Source organism: Centruroides vittatus, unplaced genomic scaffold, assembly GCF_030686945.1.
Source record: "Centruroides vittatus isolate TY-2023 unplaced genomic scaffold, ASM3068694v2 contig_426, whole genome shotgun sequence".
NCBI lineage: Eukaryota > Metazoa > Arthropoda > Arachnida > Scorpiones > Buthidae > Centruroides > Centruroides vittatus.
Window position 1 is genome coordinate 421,529 of NW_027122232.1, and position 24,804 is coordinate 446,332.

Consider the following 24,804-nt stretch of genomic DNA (forward strand, 5'->3'; position numbering starts at 1 on the left):
CCGAAGGGCAAAAATGGCATCGACTGTTGACCGTCCTGGCATGAATCCAAACTGCTCTCCTGCAATGGTCACCTCTGCTCTCAACCTTCTGTCTAAAACCCTTTCCAAAATCTTCATCGTGTGGGACATCAACTTTATTCCTCTATAGTTTTTACACTCTTGAACATCCCCTTTTCCTTTGTAGATAGGTACAAGTATACTTTCTCTCCATTCGTTAGGTATTTCCTCCTGCTCAAAGACTTTTTTGAATAGGTCCCATAGCAGGTCAATGCCCTTCCTCCCCAATGACTTCCACACCTCTACAGGAATTCCATCCGGGCCCTCCGCTTTACCGTTCTTCATCCTCTTTAGGGCCCTTTCCACTTCTTCTCTGGTTACCATCTGTACCATGCCCATGTTTTGGCTTCCTTCCTCTCTGTTCTTTGTTTCATTCTCTGTATTCAAAAGTCCCTCAAAGTATGCCCTCCATCCTTCTCGTATGTCGTTCTCCCTTCGAAGGACCGTCCCCGTTGTGTCCTTGATCTGCCTTACATGCGAGATGTCCTTCGTTGCCCTATTCCTGATTTTGGCTAAACGATATATTTTCTTCTGTCCTTCCCTTGTATCCAACTCCTCGTATAAATTCGCATATGCTCCTGCCTTTGCCTGTGCCACTACTCTCTTAGCTTCACGCTTTGCCGTTTTATACGCAAATCTATCTTCCTCAGTACGTGACCTGTCCCACTTCCGTTTTGCCTCCTTCTTTACCTGAACAACTTGTTGCACATTTTCATTCCACCACCAACCTTCCTTTTGCACCCTAATCTTTCCAGATGTTACACCAAGCACCTCCTCCGCACAGTTCCTGATAGCCTGGGCATTATATGCCCACCAGTCCTGCACCCCCTCCCATTCTTGCGAGATTTGTAGCAGCACCCTCTCCACATACTCCGCCCTCGCCCTCTCCTCCCTCAAACGAAACCACTTGATTTTCTTCATCTGTGTATTTCCACTTTTCCTATACATTCTTAACTTCATGTCTATGCACATCAACCGATGTTGCGCCGATACCTGATCTGTTGGTATAACCTTACAGTTTATCACCGTCGCAAGGTGCTCTCGTCTAGTAAGGATATAGTCAATCTGCGAACTATGAGGCCCACTGTTGAAAGTTATCAGATGACTGTCCTGCTTGGTGAAAAACGAATTCACAATCCCCAGATCAAAAGCCACAGCAAAACCCAATATACTCTCCCCCTCCTTGTTGGGTTCCCCAACCCCATGGCCTCCATGGATCCTTTCATAGCCCATGTTCCGCCCCCCTATGTGCCCATTGAAGTCGCCTCCCACAATTACTCTCTCCCCTCCTTCCAGTGTCCTCATTTCTTCATCCAATTCACTCTAAAAACATTCTTTCTCCTCTGTTGCACATCCTACCTGGGGTGCGTACACACTAAACACCACAAGAAGATCATCTCCAAAACTCAGTTTCATTCGCATCATCCTATCACCTCTCCTGTACACCTCTAGTACCTCGCTCCTCCACTTGCCAGCCACCACTATTCCAACCCCATTTCTTCCATTCCTGTTTGCACTGCTATAAAACAATTTACATCCATCTCCAAGTTCCTTCGCCTTGTCTCCCCTCCACCTCGTTTCTTGCACGCACAGTACATCAATCCTCCTTCTCCGCATCATATCCACCACCTCCATTCCTCTTCCCGTCATACTTCCCACATTCAGTGTTCCCACTCTCAACACCTTTTTCTCATGTAGGGCTTGCTTCTTTAACCTCATCCGCCACTGGTGAGGTAGCCCTTGCCCACTTTTCGCAGTTTTAGGGCGATCTAGCTGCGCGTCGCCTACAGGGTACGCCCTAGTTCTCCTTCTATCACAGTTTCTGAGACTCATCATGTAGTTTTGGCAAGATGTTTTTCGGCCGGATGCCCTTCCTGACGCCAACCCTCCTCCTTTATCCGGGCTTGGGACTGGCAACAGCCATTTTCAGGGCTGCGTAAAAGACAATAAATATTCGATAAAATCGATTAATTTCACTTCGAACGAATTTCAACGAATTTCAACTAATTTAATTGATATTAAATTAATATGTGCCATCCTATCAAATTGATATGTGCCATCACTCAATTACGTTTAATAATTCGATATTTGGAAATAAATGTTTAATTATTTATGAAACTGTTAATTCTTACCCTACATATTTTAGAAGATTGCTTCTAACTGACAACTTTCGATTCTTCTCAAATTTATCTGCTAGTGAAAAATATTAACATTATCACCTCCATTTTACAAAAAGTAGAGACGTTAATTGCGTATTGTTATAAGTAATCTAATTTCGAATTAGTTCACTGACAAGTATGTTTTACAACTTGTTAAGAAGGAATTGCAATGAAATAGCATAATTATGATATGTGAGATTCGCCCTGTAAATTACATTTTATTATTTAAAATTTTTACTCAAATTTTTGCGTTTATTTCGAACGAAGTTTTAAACGGAATCGTTCTGATAACGGAAGTACACAGAACTGTTGTTTCCCATCTTTTAAAGTCCTTATTTTAAAGCAATGGAAAGCAAAAGTATGACATCTCTGTGCATTAAAATATTATTTCTTTAAATTTTTTAGTAAATTAATTGACAAAAGAACCAAAAACCACCCATTTTTCGGTTGAGAGAAAAAGGAAGATGTTTTGTCACACTTCCGATGCAAGGGAAGTTAAATTTCCTTTTCGCCGATCCGCTATCACCACCTTTATCATAAAACCTTAGCGTCATCCAAAGATTCACCCCTTGTGATCACTCTCATACATCCCGTTGACGTATAGAAAATCCCTCATTTTGATTGTTCAAAATTCTTAAAATATACCGAATTTTGCGCTTTGAGTTCGCCGCCGATCCTCGAGAAGAGAAGATCCATTCCAAAACCGGAAGTCGTCACTCTAGTTCGCCTTTGAAGATATCCGCCGTTTTTCTAAAGAACTCCAACTGAAATTCCGTCGCCCCAGATCTATAAGAACATACTTCATAAACATCAGATTTGATGAGGTAGTATAGAACTACGGGATTATTGTAAACTCTCTCTCTCCGCGAGATAGGTTTTGAATAGATTAATTTGTAACTCATTTAAACGTTGTTTTTAATAAATCTTTGTTATTGTTCTATCATGATCTAACTCTTGACTCGAATCCGAGCAAACAGCCTTTTCACTTACTCGCGATCTTCCCACTCGAAATTAGCGTGCCTAACGCTATAACTAGGCGGGTATTAGGAAAAACAACTTACAGGGGATCCTCACGGACTCCTGTTTCTCATTAAAATCTTAGGAAGCCATCCTTCGACTCAGCGGGCCAGTTTTCCCAACTGGACAGGCGATTAAGTGGTATAGGAGTCGAGCCAAACTAGATACCACGGCTAACCTCTAACATGATATATCACAAAAACTTAGCATATTTGTAAAATTTTAGCAATCCGTTTCTGAAATATGAGTAAAAATATACAATTAAGGAAACTTCCATTGATTTGTACTTGTTTCATTGACATTACTTGTTGCTTAGTAACGATGCACTGAGAATCTTTTTATAGTTAGTTATCAAAGAAATTTCTTTAACAAAGTTTCAAAGAACTCTGATATAAAAATATCTGTAAGCAATTGATGACATTTTTTCAAATTACACAGACGTGCAAAATTTTATCGTAAATGTTAAACTTTTTTAAAAAAGAAAATATATGTTATATAGAGATAGTCTATCAAACATGATTGATAATTTACTTATCAACTATATATTTAACAAAATAAATTCTTGAAATTTCCTTTTCTAACATTGCCAAATTCACACACAAGATAGTTGATTCTCTTGTTATTAGCTTTAAAAAAGTAACATAACATGAATTAAAACACAGCTATAAAATAATATGTTTTTGTTTACAGAATATACCTAAAAATAATTTTTAAAGAAATTTTTATCAATGTAAGACTGTAGCCATTAGCCAATAGTCCTAAAGATCTAAATTATTATAATGATATTTCTTCTGTTGTCATTTTCTGTTACTAAATGTTTAAAATAAGATTTCGTTTTCTCTTTTATTTAATACATTACCAAGAAGCTTAGAGTTCTTTTTAAATTACGTAACGGTATTTTTATTCTTTTCAATTATCATTCATTCGGCTATAACGCATAGCCACAACGGTGTCACGTGTAGCCACTTCCAAAATTATGTAGCACATATCCTTGATCGGATTGTATGTAGTATTTTAATCGTACTAAAGAATAATACACAGCACCACTATAAAGATAAACAAACAAATTTCCTTAACAATTTGTTTAAAAGATGCCATCATATGTCCTTTTACAATGGTATTCAATGAAATAGTTTGTTAAAAAATATGCCAATTCAGTATCATTTAATAAACATTATAATTCAATTATATAAAAATAAAAGTACGAAAATGAATTTTGTATAGTTCCTATCATAAATTTAAACATCCTATCAGAGCATAATTTATAGATGCTATATTAATAAATTCTTGAATAAAATACTTATTCATCGTTCATAAATACAATTTCTTCGATTCTTCCTGGATTTTTATTACAGATTTAATTTCAAATTAAACTGTAGAATATCATCGTGCGGTAGTTAAGTTTAAAATTAAAATTGAAGACACAGTCTGTTCTTCATCAGAGGTAGGTGAAAAACTCTACCAACGCTTGCTTCTAATGGATATAATGCTCTACAGTCTCCAAATTATGGAAAACAAAAGAAAACGTGTATGGTGTTACCAATTCTAAGTTTAAAAGTTTTGTTTTTAATTGGATATTTTTTCGTTGTTTTTAAGGAAAATTTTTATAATTTTGACGGCCAAGTGATCTACAAAGAATGGTTGATAGTCAAAAATTGTATTCTGAAACAGTGAAAGTGAATAAATGATGATTCCTTTTCGAACAAACAATGACTTCAATTTTAATTTTAGATTTAATTTCATTTTAAACATCAAATTATACTTTGTCTTTATCTAGTAAAAACAATTTATTTCAAATAGACTATACTTAATTTAACAATAAAGAGCTATTAATATATTAAGTGTATAATCCTGAACAAAAGTAATATTTATGTTTTAATATTTACATTATTATAAAGTTTCATAGCTTTTATTTACTTTGTTTGTTTATCCTATTTATTTGATCAAAGAAAATTTTAAAATTTATTTGTCAACTTTTTAAATCTTTGTACAAATCGATACAGTTACAATGTTTATATAAACAAACTAATAGAAATAATTTTCAAAAGTATCTATTTACTATTTTGAAAGGAATGATATTCGTTTTTATATTATCCACAGACTTATGGTGCATGACTCTGTATACTCCTGTATACATAACTCGTAGATGTCATATATACAGGAATTTACAACTGATTTAAGACTTCCTTTTTATTCTGCTTTTAATATATAAATGAATAACAGGTTTCTGCATTATTGTCTTCCTCAAACTACATTTAATAACATAATAATATATTATAGCAATTTACAATAGAATAATGTCAATATATACTCCGTTTTTTTATTATTTGCCTCATATTTAACCTATGTTGTTATGGAAATACGAACAAAGAAATATTTCAAACAGTTCTGTATGAGATAACAATTTTTAAAAAATTCAAAGAATCTATCGTCACAACTGCTTTCCTCCCTGTCCAACCAAGCCTTGGATCTTGAATTTGCATTAATACTGATTAGAACTGGAAATTTTGCATTATTCATTGTTGGAAGAAGTTTTAATTGTGCCTTTTAATTTGTTCATCTATGTTATTCAAAAATATAGATGGACATGATCAAAATTAAAATTATAAATTTTTAAGTAAGCAATACTAATAATGTCATTTGAAAGCTTCATACATACATCAATACATCGATAGAACAGTGTTGAAAACGACAATGGTCATTGACCATCTACAAATGAAACTTTTTAGCCTTCATTATATAGTATTAAAACTGCTCTAACAGCTGAGTCGATTTTCTTTTTTTGTTTTTTGTTTTCAAAAGCATAGTTTATAAAATGATCTGTAGCAGAGGAACTGCATTCAAGATTAATCTGTATAATTTTTATACACTTATTATTGCCATAATTGATTCTGGATGTATCTAATTTTATCTCCTACTTTAATAATAGGCAACAGGCAACACCAATCCCGTATCTATGTGACAAGGGTATACCATATCAGTTTCTCTATAACACGTTTTATCTTAAACAATTGATATACTGAAGTTCATCCAACTTACAGGTGCACTCATTAGAACGGTGACTCTTTTGGGCACAGTTTGGGCAATAGGTATCCTTTTTGCTGTCTTTCGCTAAATGGCCGTAATGATAGAATTTCGTGCAACGTCTGAAATTATTAAAGTTTTTAATTTCAGAGGTATTAAACCTATGGATAAAAGATTGCTATAATTTCTTTTCTAGCATCTGGAATTCTGAATGATCCGAGTACTGGTTTTTCCTTTCGGCACTTCGCTTTCTGATTTCTTATGTAAATAATTTAATTTTTGTATTATGACAGTTGTGTAGGCTGTCGAAAGTTACTTTAAATGGAATTGTTTGGGTCCAATTACGAATTCGGGTTACGAACATACAGCTGTTAAGCTGGCGTTTAGATTCAATTTTCATATCAAATTGTTTAAAACTCGAGGAATGCTCAGCAAAACTTGAATGATGTATGCTTGTTTCCATATGTAAATAAACTGCTGCATGGGCTGCTGACTGCTTACAAATGCATCCCAGATTAAGCCTATGGGAGAGTTTTCCCCTTATATTCCCCAAGGGCACAATCTCAAACAGCTTACAACATTCACTGACATGGAGTTGACATTTGTACCAAATTTCATTGAGATAGATCAAGCAATTTTGAAGGAGCAATTTAAATTCAATAACATTTGAGTGTAAAGAAATGAGCTTCGCTCGCACAGCTCAATGAATATTAAGTAAATATTGTAATGCATTATTTTACTACTTTATTGTAAATTGTTGTAATGTACTATTAATGCTTTTGAGTGTAATCTGAACATTATGCCAAAACACGTTATGTCTACTTTAAAAGCAGAATAAAAAAGAGAGTCTTAGAAAAGTTGTGAATTCCTTGATTACAACATAAAAGAGTTATTATCCACAGAAGCATATATTTTATTTATTTATTTATTATTTGCAGACAATATAAAAATTAAATGTTATAGATATTCGTTATCATCCTTAATATGAATTGAAAGAATAAAGTAATTAAGAAATATAATTTATTTTAAAGTTTACAAAATAACAGTAGAGAACTACAAGAAGTAATCTCCTTTTTGCAAAATACAATCAGGGAACCTTCTTAAAGAACATACAATAAAATTACTGAATTTAATATATCATTTTAACGCAATTTTTGCATTACAAAAATCTAAATTCAAAAAGTTTTCGATTTTAGAAATAGACTCCATATAGTCTGTCTGCAAAGAAAGATCTCAATATAGAGATTTTTCTTTAAAAGATCTCTTAAATAAACGTATATGAGAACGATATAAAATTAATTATATTGAAAAAGATGGTATGAAAAGAAAGAATACAAATGTTGATTTTAACAGAATTAGTAATTCTGTTAAAATCGAGTTTTCAATGGAAAAAACTACAAAAGTAACCGAATTAATTCATTCAAATTGGTAAAATTAATTATTAAATTTCAAAAGAAAATAAAATGAACTTCGTTGGTTTGTATTTTTAATATTTTATAAAAAGAAAATGGACATAACAGACTAAATTGGCAGAAAATAATCAATAGGTCATTGAAATAAGAAAGGAGACCGTTCTTGAGGGTTGTGTCTTTCACAAATGTGTATTTATATAGCACAATGCTTTTGAATATATTCACAAAACACGTTATTAACAATTTCATTAATAAGTTCTTACAAAATCCACAGTGGTATCATTATTCATTAATTTTAAGATGTTTACCAAACCCTTATCTTTTATGGCCGATTAAGAGAATAAACGATTACTGAATCTATCAATTATCTAGCTTATCCATTAGTTATATTATACTTTTTAACTTATTAAAATAGTATAAAGAAGGAAAAGAACTTTTTATTTAATCAAAGAGTTCTGACTGTGTATACAAATACGCATTAAGAGATAATGCACTATTCCAATTGCTATTCTTCTTCTAAGTTCTATGCATCTTAATAGTTTTAGTATCAGAATATAATCTATTATTTTTGTAATCTAAAGTTTTTACATTTTTTAAAAACCTTTAATAAAGAATTAAATTTAGATTTTTTTTCTGTTTTATGATTTCCGTACTCAACATGTTAAAACAATGCGAAGTAGAATTTTTGAATAAATTTGGTCGTAACCAATGAAAGTTCTGAAATTTCCACATTTTAATTAATTTGTCATTAACATTACATAGTATATGACAGCTTTTTTTAATCATATTTATCACAAATAATTAAATTGCCATCTGTTTACGTCGTTGTAAACGAAAATTTCTTGAATCCACTCCACTCCACTACTTTGTTATTGAAAATCACAGATTAACTAATTAATTTCATTTAAATTTTCGTAATTATTTGAGGTATAAACGAGTATCTACCAATTCAGGCCTTAAAAGGAAGAAATAATATTAATTATTATCTGTAAGTAATTGTCTAAAACAAATTATTCTGACATAATATTGTATTGTCTGACATATCCTTTGTATTGTCAAATGCATTCTGTTCAGATTTTTTAGTAGTATTCAATAAATTAAATTTATATTTTACAATTGAATCATTATTATTAATAATAAATTTATTTAAAACACATTCTAAGAATGTTTCAATTTTCTGTAGTTAATCTATATATATAATCGAGACGAGTTGATAATAATAATAATAATAATAATAATGATAATAATAATAATAACAACAAAGCAAACACTGATACACAGCACAGTGGCACACCAACAGAAGAAGAACTCACAACATATTGGTCTTCTCTTTGGTCCAGTGCTGTCACGCACAATGCTGAAGCAGGCTGGATTGAGGAGGAGAACAAAAACTTACACAACATACCAACTATGCCCTGTGTTGAAATAAACATACATGATTTCCAATACACTGTTAACAGAACACACAACTGGAAGACACCTGGTGTAGACAACATTCACAATTTCTGGTACAAAAAGTTTACATCACTGCACCAGGAACTAGCTAAACACCTAACACACATCATCATCAATCCACAAGACATGCCAAATTTTCTTATTCAGGGCATCACCTACATGAAACCTAAAAACAACAATACCACAGACTCCACACAATACAGACCAATTACATGTCTTCCAACACTCTACAAATTATTGACATCCTGTATCGCAAACAGAATATACAAACATGTTGAAAAACACGACATTCTAACGGAACAACAAAAAGGTTGCCGTAGAAATCACAAGGGATGCAAAGAACAGTTACTCATAGATTCAGTCATTCTACGGCAAGCACACAAACAACACAGAAACATACACATGGCATATATAGACTACAGAAAAGCATTCGACAGCGTTCCACACAGTTGGCTGCTACATATTTTACACATGTACAAAATACATCCATCACTCATTGCATTCTTTCAAAACACTATGCAGCACTGGAGAACAACACTACATCTCAGGGTTAGTAACACTTCCATACAAACAAACCAAATTTTTATTAGGCGAGGAATTTTTCAAGGAGATTCCTTGAGTTCTCTCTGGTTATGCTTAGCCCTGAACCCATTATCCAACATGTTAAACAACACGCAATATGGTTACAATATCACGCATGAAAAAACAACACAGTTTACACTGTCACATCTCATGTACATGGATGACATAAAACTTTATGCATCCACACAAAAACAACTTCATCAACTCCTACAAATCACACATTCATACACCAAGGACATACAAATGGAATTTGGCCTAGATAAATGCAAAACACTTCACATAGAAAGAGGAATCCTGAAGAAAGAAGATTTTGCACTTGGAAATGGAGACATTATTGAATCCATGGAAGAGGGCGAGTTCTACAAGTATTTAGGATTCCAACAGGCCAAACTAACAGAACATGCACAAATAAAGCAAAGCTTAATTAAAGAATACCAAAGTAGGTTAAATGCTATTCTCAGAACACAGTTAAATGCAAAACACACAGTTAAAGCAATAAACACATATGTCATCCCAGTACTCACATATTCTTTTGGAGTTATACATTGGACTCACACAGATCTCGAGCAACTCCAAAGGAAAACAAGAACTACACTTACTAAGCATAAACAACATCATCCTAAATCCGCCACAGAAAGATTAACCCTTCCACGTAAAGATGGCAAACGTGGCCTGATTGACATAGTTAACCTTCACTACAAACAAATACACTCACTGCGAGAGTTTTTCTACAAAAAACAAGAAACATCACAATTACATAAAGCAGTAACTCTAGCAGACTCAAATAACACACCATTAAACTTACACTCATATCATATGGACACAACGCAACATATAAAAAGCATAGACACCATTAAGCAATCGTGGGCTCGAAAGGCACTCCATGGCAGGCATCCTTATGATCTGGCCCAGGATTTTGTTGACAAAACTGCGTCAAACAGCTGGTTAGCTCGGGGATGCCTCTTTGGGGAGACGGAAGGATTCATGATCGCCATACAGGATCAGGTCATAAATACTAAAAACTACAGAAAACACATACTCAAAGATGCAACACTCACAAATGACACATGCAGAAAATGTCACATCATGCCAGAAACTATACAACACATCACCTCTGGTTGCAAGCTCTTGGCACAAACAGATTATTTACACAGACATAATCAAGTAGCAAATATAATACACCAAGAGCTTGCAAAGAAACACAAATTAGTAGACATCCATGAACCATACTACAAATACATTCCACAGACAGTATTGGAAAACAACACGCACAAAATGTACTACGACAGAGCCATAATCACAGATAAAACAATTTACCATAACAGACCAGACATCACACTCATTGACAAACACAATAAAATCACATACATTATAGACATATCCATTCCAAACACTCACAATATACAAAACGCATGCACTGAAAAAATTAGCAAGTACACAGAACTCGCCAAGGAAATAAGGCATCTGTGGAGGATGGATAGGGTGCTTATTGTACCTGTTGTTCTCTCCTCTACAGGTGTCATACCACACACACTACACAAAAGCCTGGGCACATTACAATTGAATAGAAACACATACATCACACTACAGAAGGCCACTATATTGAATACATGTCATATTGTGAGAAAATTCCTGAATACAGACACACACACTGATACACTTTTTAATTTCTGTTTTGGTTACTATGCCTTGACTTTGGTCCGGCATAGTACACAGCCACCGGTGTTAACCGAGTATATCACACTTAACCCAACATTATAATAATCAGTGCAGAGCCCAAACGGTAAGGAGTTGAAAGTAGAAATTTGGTACACAGTTAGGGTACGTCACGAGGACGCACACTAGGAAGGGATTTTTCGAAATTCCTCCCCACGCGGGAGAGGGACAGGATTAAGGCTTAACACTTCCATCAACAATGGAAGTGTCAAGTAACAACGAAATTGTTAAGAGAAAGCGACGTGCGAGACGCAGATGCGGTTTTTTTCGTTTTTGCGGGAAATCGAACATATTTTTAGACCCATCTAACAATTCTCTAATTAATCTAGAAACAGGGAGACCCAATTCTTGCATTCTGTGAAAACGGGTAAGGTCAACTATAACGTAATAATCTTAATCTTCGCTACCGTTACTTTTGCCCGAGCAACGCCGGGCCTACCTGCTAGTATTTTAATATTTCTGTACTTAACATTTTGATAGAGTGTTTAATTAGATATAAAAATTTACATCATTAAATCTTATTAAATATACTTTTGTTTATCATTTTCTCTTATTTATTCATATTTCCTTAAATTTTCTTGCTCGATTTTCCATCAAAATGTTTAATATATAATTTTGTATTAAATACATTTAGTGAGATTAAATGAAAATAAATCAGAGAAATGGAATTGAAAATTATACGGAAAAATGTGCTCAACGTTACCTGATATATATTACAAGTAATCTTCATTTGAGTAGATGTTCTCAATCAATTTTTCTTAAAATATTTGCTTTATTTAACATTTTGCCTGAAGTTTATGATAGCATTTTCGTCTGCAATTGTTTTAAAACTCATTATATTCAATAATATTTCGTTTAATATTATAAATATTTACTTTTCCATGAAATTGTTTATATTTAACTATTTGTACAGTTTCATCCAACAACCTTCGACTTTCCTGTTTATGTAACGCATGGGTTCTAGTTAATTTATGAAGATTGTGTGTTAAAGACTACCTCCTTTCCCTGGAGTAAATAGAATATATTGTTATTTAAACTACTGAATGTGAATGATCTATTCACTTATAAATTACTGTAATTAAATTTGTTCTAAAGAGTTCGTTGACTGAATGAATTATCGATATTTTATGAAATTGAATTTGTCATTAATAAATAATTATTTATCTTTATTCTAGAATTCAGTAAACATAACAATTGGTTTTTTTTTACAAACTATTTTACTGATAATTCCTACTGGTTGAAAGTTTATAATAAAATATTTATTATGAATGTGGAACTCATTGATGTTCCCTAAGTAAAAAATATAGTAGATAGATTTTTTTTATCTTTCGATTATTTCTTCCTAATTTTAGTATTATTACAGGAAAATCTCTTTATAAAATATATTTATGGTGCCTGTAGACAATCTGTAAGGTTATTATATCATACGATTTTTAGCGAAGCACGAAGCAAAAGATTTAAAGATAATTTCTTCCCAAAATTTAAAAATACGGACTGTACTATATTATATAATATAATAATAATCAAAGTTTATTAATCGTATAAGGCCTTCGCCTGTTACAAGGACGTGATTAACTTATACGGGATAATTGACCACCCACATTAGAATTTTCCTATATATAATAAACGTTAGTTATCAAATGTGTAGTACATTAGTTAGTAATTAACACTACAATGATTATTCGTGAGTTGCTTCGTATAATTATATAATTTAAAGATAGTATTGATGTTTGCTGTATCAAGAAACTTGTACATCTCCGTTTCATTAGAGCAGTCAGTTAGTCGACCAATGTCTGATTGTTGAATGTTACAGGTTTTGCTGCAGTTTTCACAGAGAATATGAAATTTAGATAATGTCTTACTACAACTTGGGCATTTGGTATGAGAATAGTCCAAGAATTTATTGTTTAAATTTATCCAGTTTTTATTTAGTCTTAGCTGTATAAAAAATTTTTTAACATTAAATGAGAGATTCGTCAACATATAGCTATTATTTGATGGATAATTTAAAATTATTTTATACCAGCTTGTATTATTTCGATTCTGTATGTCGTCAATATCTTGGACAATAGAGTTTTCCATCACTCTTTGTATTAATAGTTTATTATGTTGCTCACTGATGTATGGCTGATCCATAAATAGACTCATGGAAAATCCGTATGTGTTAAATATCCTCGAGAGACTAACTATCCAATTTCGTTTTAAATCTGTGGTCTTGGATTTATGATATAACACATTCAATAATTTTGTAGTTAGGTCATCAGCGTTTTTAATTTTTTGTAAAAATTTTATGTACCTTTTTATTAATATAGTGTTTAGTTTAAATCTACTTAGTTCCATTCTTAGAGCGCAGCCTGGTATATTATATTCTAATTGGAAAATTTTGCGGATAAAAATATTTTGTATTTTTTCGAATTCGTTGAATTTACCTGTAGACCAGATAGGAGATGCGTAGCACATCGAGTTAATGATAATTGAATTAAATAGTTGAAAATGAGTTTTCAGATTCCTGATCTTAGCTTTACAGAATAACACTATCAGATTATTTATTAAATTTTTTGCCTTTGTTATTGAACTTTTATATTGTTTATCAAATGATAAATTAGGCGTGAATGTTATTCCCAAGAATTTGACTTCATTGACAATTTTCACTTCTTCTTTCTTGATATAAAAACACACATGCTTTTTGGGTAAGTTACTACCGTTACGAAAAATCATTATAACTGATTTTTTGGGATTTATTTTAACTTTTAAATTTTCCAAATATTCAGTTATTTGTTGAATTTTCCTACGAAGTGAAGCAGCCGTTGGAGCAACTAATACAATGTCGTCTGCGTATGAGATTGGATGAATGATTTGATTATCTATTTGGATGCCGTCTTCGTCTCTTAGAAAACATTTGTTTAAGTCGAATAGATAAAAGTTAAAAAGGTACGGCGATAGAGGGTCTCCCTGTAATAAACCTCTATAAGTTATGAATGGTGGCCAAACCTTATTATCTTGTTTAATGATCGTCTCATATCTCCCAAACAACAATCCTATCACTTTAATCAAGTAGTCGTCTGCTTTGTGTTTTATCAATTTTTTCTCCAGATCCTTTATGCTAATCGAATCATACGCTTTTTCTAGATCCAAGAAAAGAGCAAAGACTTTATGTCTTTTCTTGATTAGTTGTATTTGAAGTAAAGCCAGTAAAACGAATAGTGCAATTTGAGTCCCTCCTCTATCCACAGAGGCAAATTGCGTAGTGTTCCTATAGTTATTTGTGGCTGTCCAGGTATTAAATTTGTCCGCTAGAATTGTTGTAAATATTTTCCGAAAGTTCGATAACAATGCAATAGGTCTGTAGTTTGAAGGTTCAACTCTTTTGCCATTTTTATATATCATTGTGAAAATTAATTCGTTCCATTTATCCGGAATTATACCTTGATTATAGAATTCGTTGAATTGTTTGGTCACATAAGTGATGAGCTCCAGAGGAAATAATTTAATAAGCGAATTGGGTATCATATCTGGTCCTGGTGTTGATTTGACTTTTAGTTTTTTAATCCGATTCTGAACTTCCTCCACCTTAAATAATTCTGAATGATTCGTTACTAGTGATAACTTATATTCCATTTGAGTTTGATCAACGTTTAACAAATAGTTTTCGGAAAATTCTTGAAAATATTTAATCCACTTATCGTATTCTATCCTTGTATATGCACTATAGTCTGTTTTCTTTTTACGAAATCCGTTAATTATTGACCAAAAAACTCTGGTATCTCTTGATTCTGTTAGTATCTTGCTAATATTAGAAAAATATTTGTTCTTTTTTGCTTTAATTAAATTTATATATGTTCTTTTATTTTGTAAGTATTTCGTTAAGGATTCTTGTGAATTAGTTTTTCTAAAAACTTTTAAACTTTTTTGTTTTTTAATTTTTTGGATATAACATGTATTGTCATACCATTCACATTTATATATTTGCTTATAGAGATTTAAGCATTTCCCAAATCTGTATTCTTCTAATTTTTTGTAAGTCTCAGATAATTAGTAATTGGCTGGTTATCTTCCTCTAAAATTAACATATCTTCAATTATATTTTGGAACTCATTTAACAATTTCTGTTTATTGTAAGACAATTTATAGTAAGTACTCAATGTATGAGGTTCTTTTTCGATTCTTTTCTCTCTTCTCAAATCTTTGTAGTATTTCAACACCAATTGGGTCGGAAAGTGATCCGATAAATCGATCTCCAGGACTGACAGAGACTCACAGTAATCTATCATGCATTCAGAGCAAATAACGTAGTCGACCGTCGATTTACCATTAGGGGAGACAAAAGTAAATTCCGCCGGAATATCTCCCTTTAGTCTGCCGTTCAAAATTAATAATTGACTATCTTGTACGAAATCTAGAAGTACTTTACCATCCTTATTTAGAAGTTTATCCTCGGATGTTCTTCTGCTACTAATATTGTCAAAAATCTGAGAAAATTCGGTGTCAGTGTTTTCTCCAATTCGAGCTTTAAAATCTCCACCAATTATCCATTGCTGGGCCAAAAAGGACCATCTTTCTATATGGTTATGAATTACACGTAAAACACTTCTCTTATCCAATGCTGGTGGCAGATACATCACTATTAGCCCCAGATATAAGGAGTTCCATCTTAATTTAATATTACTCTCAACATTGATAATTGCAACAACAAAGTACTCTGAACTATATTGGTAGATTGTACCCCCAAACTTTTCTTAATTAGCATCGAGATCCCTCGTGCAGGACGACCAAATTTACTCTTACGTTGAGCATAACTATTTATGATACTGTGATTTTGTGAGAGAATATTTTTTCCGCTGCACTTAAGTTTAACATCCAAGTTTCTGTGATTCCAATTATATCGTTAGAATCTAAGAACTCTCTCACCAAATAATTCTGAAGCTTTCCTCTCAAACCCTGAACATTCCAAAAACTTACTAACAGGTCATAACCGTCTTTTTCCGACAGTATCTTCTCATTATCTTTAGTTATTCTGTTTACCAATACTAGGTCAACTTCATTATTATTATTTTCACTGTTGTTGTTTAGTACATTGATCTTACTTTTGTCAATGTCCTGCTTCAAATTGAAGTTGATCATTGCTGTTTCGAAGCTTGATTTATGTTTATTCCCAAAAAATGATTCAATTGTATAATCTCTCTTGTGTTAGTATCAAGGGTATACATTAGATTATCTTTTATGTAATAGTCATCTCTTATTAAAATTCCATTCTTTTCTGTTTTTTCTGTCTTAATCTTATTTATTAACTGTTTCCTTCTGATTCTGGACCTTAAACATAGATCTGATGTTATTATTATTTTTTTTCATCTCGTCTTTCATTTTCGGTCTCACTGCCCAGAATTTTTTAAGGATTATGTTTCTGTCTTTAACCGATTCCATTATGACTTTTATAATTTGCTTGTTATACTTATTTTTAAACAGAACAAGACCCTCAATTACTGTATTGTTAAGATCTAAAACATCGTTAATAAATTTTTTAAATTCTTCTAACACATCCAAAGTTTTAGATGGAAAGTTCAAGATAACCAAATTTTTCTTTGTATTTTCATTTGACATTTTATCAAGTTCGAATTCCAACATACCTTTTAAATTGGAGTAAGAGTTAGACATTTCTTCCAGTGTGTAAATCTTTTGACTAATATTTTTCATCTCTTCCTTGACTTTGACATTTTCCTTCTTCATGATGTTGATTTCGGATTTTATTATTTGCACTATATATTTGCACTATATATATTATTTGCACTGTACTATATTAGATTACTATATAATCCTAATTTTAAAAAAAACGAATCTAAAATTGCTGTCATTGGGTGTTTTTACATAATTTTGGAACTTGAATTCTAAAAAAATTATTTAAATTAAAAATATACCGGTTGACAATGGAATGAACGAATACATTATTGTAAAAATTTATATATTTTTAATTTTGTGTATTAAAGAGAATAAATATAAACTTCAACTATTTTTCAGAAGTGAATTATTATCAAGAATTAAATTAGTATCTAAATATGCATAAATGTCATATAAACAGATTTTTATGAAGGAATAAATAACTACATTATCTATTTTCGTCTATCTCGAAAGTAATTTACAAATAAAGATAAACTGAGCATCATTAATTTAATGATGAATTCTAAGTTTTAAGAATTTAATCCTATAAATTACTTGTATGATTGTTAGTGTCTAACAGCTATTTTTCTATTATCATTGAGAAATTTTTAAATATGATAGCGTTTTTGGCAGAAAAAGCATTTAAACTAGAAAAATTACTTTTCTTAATTCAAGTTTTTCTTGTCACTCAATTCAAGTCATTCTTTAATCACTTTACTCTTAAATATTTTTGTTTAATTTCTCATTTTTTTGAATATAATAAAAATAATAAGACCAATTATTTATTACATTTTTTTATTTTATAGTAAGTAAAACCTAATCAAATAGAGAAATATGGTTTTATGCATTCATAAAAAATTTTATACCAATGGACGAATATTATACCAATGGACCATCATTTGGACGTTCTACAAAATTATACCTATTGTTTCCAATGTTAAACTTGTACAGGTTTATAATTGTAAGTAATGGACTGAATATTTTACTTTTCTCAAATTCGAATATAAACCAGATTTCGAATATTTCAAATATTTAGTGAACTTAATTATCTTATTTACTTATATAAGATATTATTTACGTCAGTAAATAAGATAATTAAGTTTACTATATTATCAAGTTATTTACAGGAGGACCTCGGACGTTAAGAAATTAATTAATAAAGTAGAACAAAAAGTTAAAAAAAAACAATTTACTAAAGCTTAAGAAATGCAAATTTAATTAATTTTCACTTTGAGTTTTAAAGTATCTTTTTACAAATACTCTTTATCTCAACTATAATACATTAACAAATGTATTATAGTTGAGTAGTTCTCATTCTCGTCTACTGCAGATTTTTATTTAATGAAAACAAAAATTCGAAAACGTTCCAGATCTTTTCTTCTCACAAATTAAACCAAACATGCTGAAGAAGAAGCTCTGTCTGAACACAGTGTGGCGGATACAAGGGATTTCATGACACAAGAAAATTAAAATTTATTATTCCAACTTCTAGATGTTGTTTCTAAAAACATTTATGATAGGAAATGTTAAATAGGCTCGAAAGTAGCCGAAAACGAAACGATTTTGACTTCCCATTGGGAAGATCGGTTTTTCTGAAGTTGGTCAGTTCAGCGTTGGTCATAATTAACAAATTAGTCAGGATTGTCAACAGGAACAAACCTGAATGAAAGCTACTGGCCCAGTTCTGGATCATATCTGCAGAACCCTTTAAAAAGAGAGACCGAGAAGAGAAGAGGAGAGAACCTCCTCTGGACTGCTAAGAGGGAGCAGGTGAAAGAAATAAACGAAGCCTCGTCTGTAGGACAGAGGAATGATTCTATACTGTTTGGACCAGGGATGGGCAACCTGCGCCTGCGGCCCGCATTCACATATTTTGCGGCCCGCGACGCATAAAATGTGAATCAATATCCTAAATTTATCTTTGTATACTAGTACATTTATCAATTAACAGGACTTATTATACTGGAAAATTATGGATGCAGATATTTAGTCTTACAGATCAGAAATAATATTTTTTATTTAGTTCGCCTGTAAAAAATATTATTTCTGATCTGTAAGACTAAATATTTGCATCCATAATTTTCCAGTATAATAAGTTCTGTTAATTGATAAATGTACTAGTATACAAAGATAAATTTAAGTTATGATAAAGGACACAAAGGCATAATAAGTGAATAAATATATCAATTTCCCAGCTTAAGGAAGTATGCAACAAAATTCAAACGTTATTTTTACAACTTATGTATATGAATAGTTTTTCCCGCAATGAATTTAGTAAAAATTGAAACAAGAAACCGGCTAACAGACCGAGAATCGAAACTAATTTAAAACTAGCTGCGACGAATATTTAACCAAATATTTCCAATATATTACGTTTACATCAGTTCCAGAAGCTAAATTAAATATACCTATGCTAATTTATAATTATATACGAATAAATAATTCTGATTCACCAACATTTTTTTTTTCTCTTTCTCTTGTATGCGGCCGCATCAGTTCAAAAGTCTTTAAATGCGGCCCTTACATAAAAAAAGGTTGCCCATCCCTGGTTTGGACCATCATTTGGACGTTCTACGAAATTATATCTATTGTTTCCAATGTTAAACTTGTACAGGTTTATAATTGTAAGTAATGGACTGAATATTATAGTTCGGGTCGTAAGGTACTGTACCTTTCTTATAAACCATAATATACATATTCGGAGTGGAGAGGAGGACCTCGGTCTTGGATTTCTCACTATATAGCGCTTGAATTTTACTGTAAATATGGTTTATCGAAACTGCAGTACGATCGTCATGCATATGTTAATAAAAAGTGCGTTTTAATTATTCAAATACTTTTAAGTTTTGTAATAGAGTACTTTGGGTGCTTCTGGATCTGACATTTTGCTATAATAGAGGCAATTGTAATATTTATGAACCGAATTGTAATTATTTATGAACCGTAGGTTCATAAATAAGAAATAAAAACCAATAATAAGTAAGATTAATTATTTAAAAAATTCGCAAGAAAATTAAATCTTTAACATCTAAAACATACAAAAAATATTTAAAATGTAATATTTAAATTTATTATTCTTTTTTTACTTTTAAAGTGTTATTTTATTGATAGTTAATTATCTAGTTTGATTTTCGCGAAATTTATCTTGAAAATATAAATAAAACCAAGTTTATTTTAATAAAAAGTGGATAATCATTATATTTTGATATTTCCATATTTATTTTCTAAAAACAAATTTTAACTAATGTGACAAAAAACTTATTTTGTACCAAATTTAAAAATACAAATTTAATAATATTTCAACCGAAAACATTGTTTATAGTAAATAATTAATCTTTTCAAATTCTTCTTTATTTCCATGTATTAACATTAATATTCTGGACTGCAGAGAATTAAAATAATTAATTATGCAAATGTTGTTTTGTATCTCTCTCAATATCAAGATCATTCTATGAAACTTATTTTACTGTACGGACCTGTAAATTTGATTATAATTTTTGGCATAAAAACTAAAAAGAAAAAAATTCACTAGAAAAAGGATGTATATAACAACTAAGATTCTAAATAATTGTAAACTAAACTATAAAATACTTGAAAATATGAAATATTTCAACAATAATAACCATGTATGACCGTAAAATTTACATAATTAAATAGATTTAAGTAAATTATATAATTTATTATTTATCGTTTGTATTTCATAAACATGTTAGATAGGCTTATAAAATTAACAGGAGAACATTTTGTTACTGAATGTTTATTCAAGAAAATTTTTGTTTCTTAAATTGATTGAAAACCGGAAGTCATTATAGTTTACAATATGAAAAGACCTGCTAATTAAAGACGTTATATATATTTTATTTTTGTTGCTTTATTCAAACGTTCAACGTCGAAAATGCAATGACAAACAATAGCTTATAGAAATATCTAGCATTTTCCTAACGGGGCTTTTGTTTAAAGCATTAATTACTACATTTATAATTCAAAGGATATTCTCTGTAAACAAACACAGACATTATTGCGTGTAAATATTGTTTATTTTCTAATTATTTTTTATGTTTTGATTAACTGTCTGGAAATTCATAAAGATAATAAAAACTATAAATAATATATTTGAATTAATTCAAACATAGTTTTGTTCATTATTTAAAACTTTTTTAATGTTTTAAATATAATTTACAACGAACAAATTTGTTTATACAAATTGTTAGTATTTTAATTAATAAATCCTTGCAAAATCTTTCTTCATGTTTTTAACGTGTGAAAAAACACGTTTTAGAGAAATTTCTAGCTTCATACTAATAAAATTAACTTTTATTGTGTTATATTATAATTAAATTATTTAACCTTTTGTTTTGCATAGTTTAATACTTAATTTATTAAAGTTATTACAATAGATTCACTTTAGTAAATTTCAAGAAAAGTTAGTAGCATCTATTGATCATTCATTGTCAAAAAACAATAAAAATTAAAATAAAACAAATTCAAGTAATGTAAAATTCTTTAACGATATTTACAGAGTAATAAATAAAGAACTTTTCTTTAGCAAATTTCTTTAACAACAATTTATTGGCATTTCTGCAGGGAATAATATTAAATATTTTATTGTCGTTTTACTTTTAACAAGACGATAAAAATAAATTCTGAATAAGTTATCAGTTTAATTCGGATACAACAAAAGTCTTCAGTAAGCAAAAACGAATAAGTATTAAGTAAAAGAAAATCATGAGAAAGCTGTAACTTTACAAATTCCTTTTATTGAAGTAGGTAATAAACAATGATGCTAACATCAAGATTTTTTTACAGTTAAAAAATAGAACAATGAAAAGTTTCTCACTGTTAAAAAGAAGTGTCGATAACAAAATATTCTTATGCTTTTTCTTTATTACATACATTACTAATTTATATGAAATATATTGAATTTTTAATTTTAAAAAGAGTTGCACATACCTGAATAGTCAAAATTTCAAATAAATTAATAGGAACATTTTACTGTAATTTCATAGTTTTTGTAAATCACTTTCACAAAAATCAAAATTTACTGTTTGAATATAAATTTTACTTTAAATATTATTTTGTATTTTTAATAGCTGCAAAATGCTGAAAATAGTTCGATATTATTTGAGTAAATAATTCAAAACATTATCGATTCAATAGAGTTAGATAAATGAAAAATCTACTTTTCTATTTGTTAAATAATTTTATACTTACAGCAACCCCTTGTTATATTGAATTTATCACGTTATTTATTTATATTTCGTCTTCAACAAAAAAGCGTTTTATTTAGTAGTGCATCAGATATAACGTGCCGTCTGATCAGGGCTGTGGAGTCGGTAGATTTTTACACGACTCCGACTCCGACTCCGACTCCGGCCAAGGGCGGACTTGTTAACAAAGTAGGCCCGAAAATTCTGACGTCATCACGTGACCTCAGAATATTAGCATCAATAAATATAGTTGTAATAAAGATAGTACGTAGAAACTTTTTTTATTCCAAAGCTAAAATATTCCTGTAAGTAATCAGTCAATACGATAATTTCTACTTCTTCTGTTGTTATATATAACAGAGGAAAAGTGTAGCGATAGTTCAAAAAATGATCCCACCCCAAATTTTTGCATTTTTGGACTCAGGGCACCTCGAATTGTCGAGATTTGCAAAAGATTCGTGTTTTTTTCTGTATGTACGAATGTTAGACTGTATGGGAGGCACGATTTTGAATCGGAGTCGGATGGTTTAACACAGGAGTTATTAAGCTTGAAAATGGTTGAACTAAATCGGTTGATAGACATTCTAACACCCGTGCGTACAGAAAACACCACGAATGCTTTTGCACTTCTTTACGTTTCGAGGCTTCCCGAGTCCAAAAGCGTAAAAATCTGAGAAAATCATTTTTTGACTGATCGTCATTCTTTTCCTTTGTTATAGGCCTTACTGTATAACAGCCGGGAAAGTAATAATGACGACGATTCTGATTATTTTCTAAAAAATACAAAATAAAACGATTTTAAAAAATTAATTAAACATTAAAATTTGACACATCTACTGAATATATAAGTTCACATTTATTGACTCGTTTGATGACGGCATTGGTATTTGGTAAGCGTATGTGAATAAAAATAGTAAATACGTTCTTATACAAACAAATTAGTTTAATAAAAATGTTGTACAGTACATAATATACGAGTATATTGGATAATATATAAGTATACAGATACATTAAACTAAGTCAACAATGAGAAATATAACATTTAGACTGGTAAAAAAAGAGGTTGCTTATTTTGCCATGTTGATTAATTTATTATTTTTCATCTCTGATACAAACTGAATTACTGCTTACCAAAAAAATCACTTCTATTAAGTCAGCATTCACTGAAGTTCTTAAATCATATTTAATAATTTTAAGAGCGGAAAATAAACGCTCTGCTGAAACTTGGTTGGTGGCGATGCTGTGACAATCAATGTTGTATTTTGGATAATGTCTGGATAGTGCAGTATTGCCGTTTTAACATCCAAACTTGAAGAGTGGTCAATATGAATTATTATTTCCAGTGAATAGTAAATATACTATCATCTTCAAATTTTGTAAGATTTCCTTTTCTGTCTGTTCTCATATTAGAACTCAAGCTTAATTTTGAAGATAGAGACGAGTTTTATAAAAAGAAAAACTAGCAGATGAGCCAGATGTTGCTCACGCAGAAAGTAACGATAACGATGATTAAGATATTTAGAGTATAGCCGATTTTACCCGTTTTCACTGGGTGCAAGAATTGGGTCCTCTCTCTTCCGAGACTAATTAGAGAATTTTTAGATGAGTCTAAAAGTATGTTCGATTTTTCACAAAAACGCAAAATACCGCATCTAAAATAGTACGATAGAAACGGAGTTCTTCGGGGAAATCCTTAACCCTCTCCCTCTTCCCCCGCGAGAGGAATTTCGAAAAATCCATTCTCAGTGTCATCCTTTGATGTATCCTGTGTACTAAATTTCAACTCTTAACGGTTTGAACTCTGAGCTTATTATTATTATTATTATTATTAACCCATCTCGATTATATTATAAGATTGTGAATGCTAATAACGAGTAAAATATTCATTAAGTCCGACCACACTGGAGATATGACACATGACCCCTTCTATGTCTCTACCTTGTCGACCTTTAATAAAGAACCAAAATTTAATAGCATTAATGCCCTTTATACGCACGCTACTGTGCCAAAGTTTGTTTCTTAAACTTTACATCATTCTGAGATATTGTTTAATAGTTCAGAACAGAATAAAGAAATTAAACAAATTAAACGCCAACAACGCGCGTGGATGCGTGAATTTTTTTCCTTTATTTGACATTTTTTGGGTTTATAGGATTTCCAAACGTATAGATTTGCAAAAAACTCGGAGAGTCAGATGTAACACGATTCAAATACTTTTTCATTTTTTATATACATAACAAATTGGGAAAGTAAAAAGGAGTCGGAGTCGAGAGAATTTTTGACGACTTCGACTCCACAGCCCTGATTTTAACACAATTTATAATTGCTGTATTTTATATCAAATGAAAAGTTAATCCATTGTTATTTGCAAATTTTAAAATGTTAGATCGTTAAATGTTTTTATTATCTCATGAAGATTAATGAAGATTAAGATATTTAGAGTATAGCCGATTTTACCCGTTTTCACTGGGTGCAAGAATTGGGTCCTCTCTCTTCCGTGACTAATTAGAGAATTTTTAGATG

General features: G+C 30.9%; 1 protein-coding gene across 1 annotated transcript; it reads right to left on the bottom strand.

Moving 5' to 3' along the window:
- Window positions 1–1,380: 1,380 nt before the first annotated feature.
- LOC136976907 (uncharacterized) lies at window positions 1,381–1,890 on the bottom strand. The gene has a single exon (XM_067272277.1). The coding sequence runs from the start codon at window positions 1,888–1,890 to the stop codon at window positions 1,381–1,383; it is 510 nt and encodes a 169-aa protein (XP_067128378.1).
- Window positions 1,891–24,804: the final 22,914 nt, after the last annotated feature.

Excerpts from the sequence above, each read along its gene's own strand:
- LOC136976907 (XM_067272277.1), bottom strand. The coding sequence starts at position 1,890 with ATGAGTCTCAGAAACTGTGATAGAAGGAGAACTAGGGCGTACCCTGTA.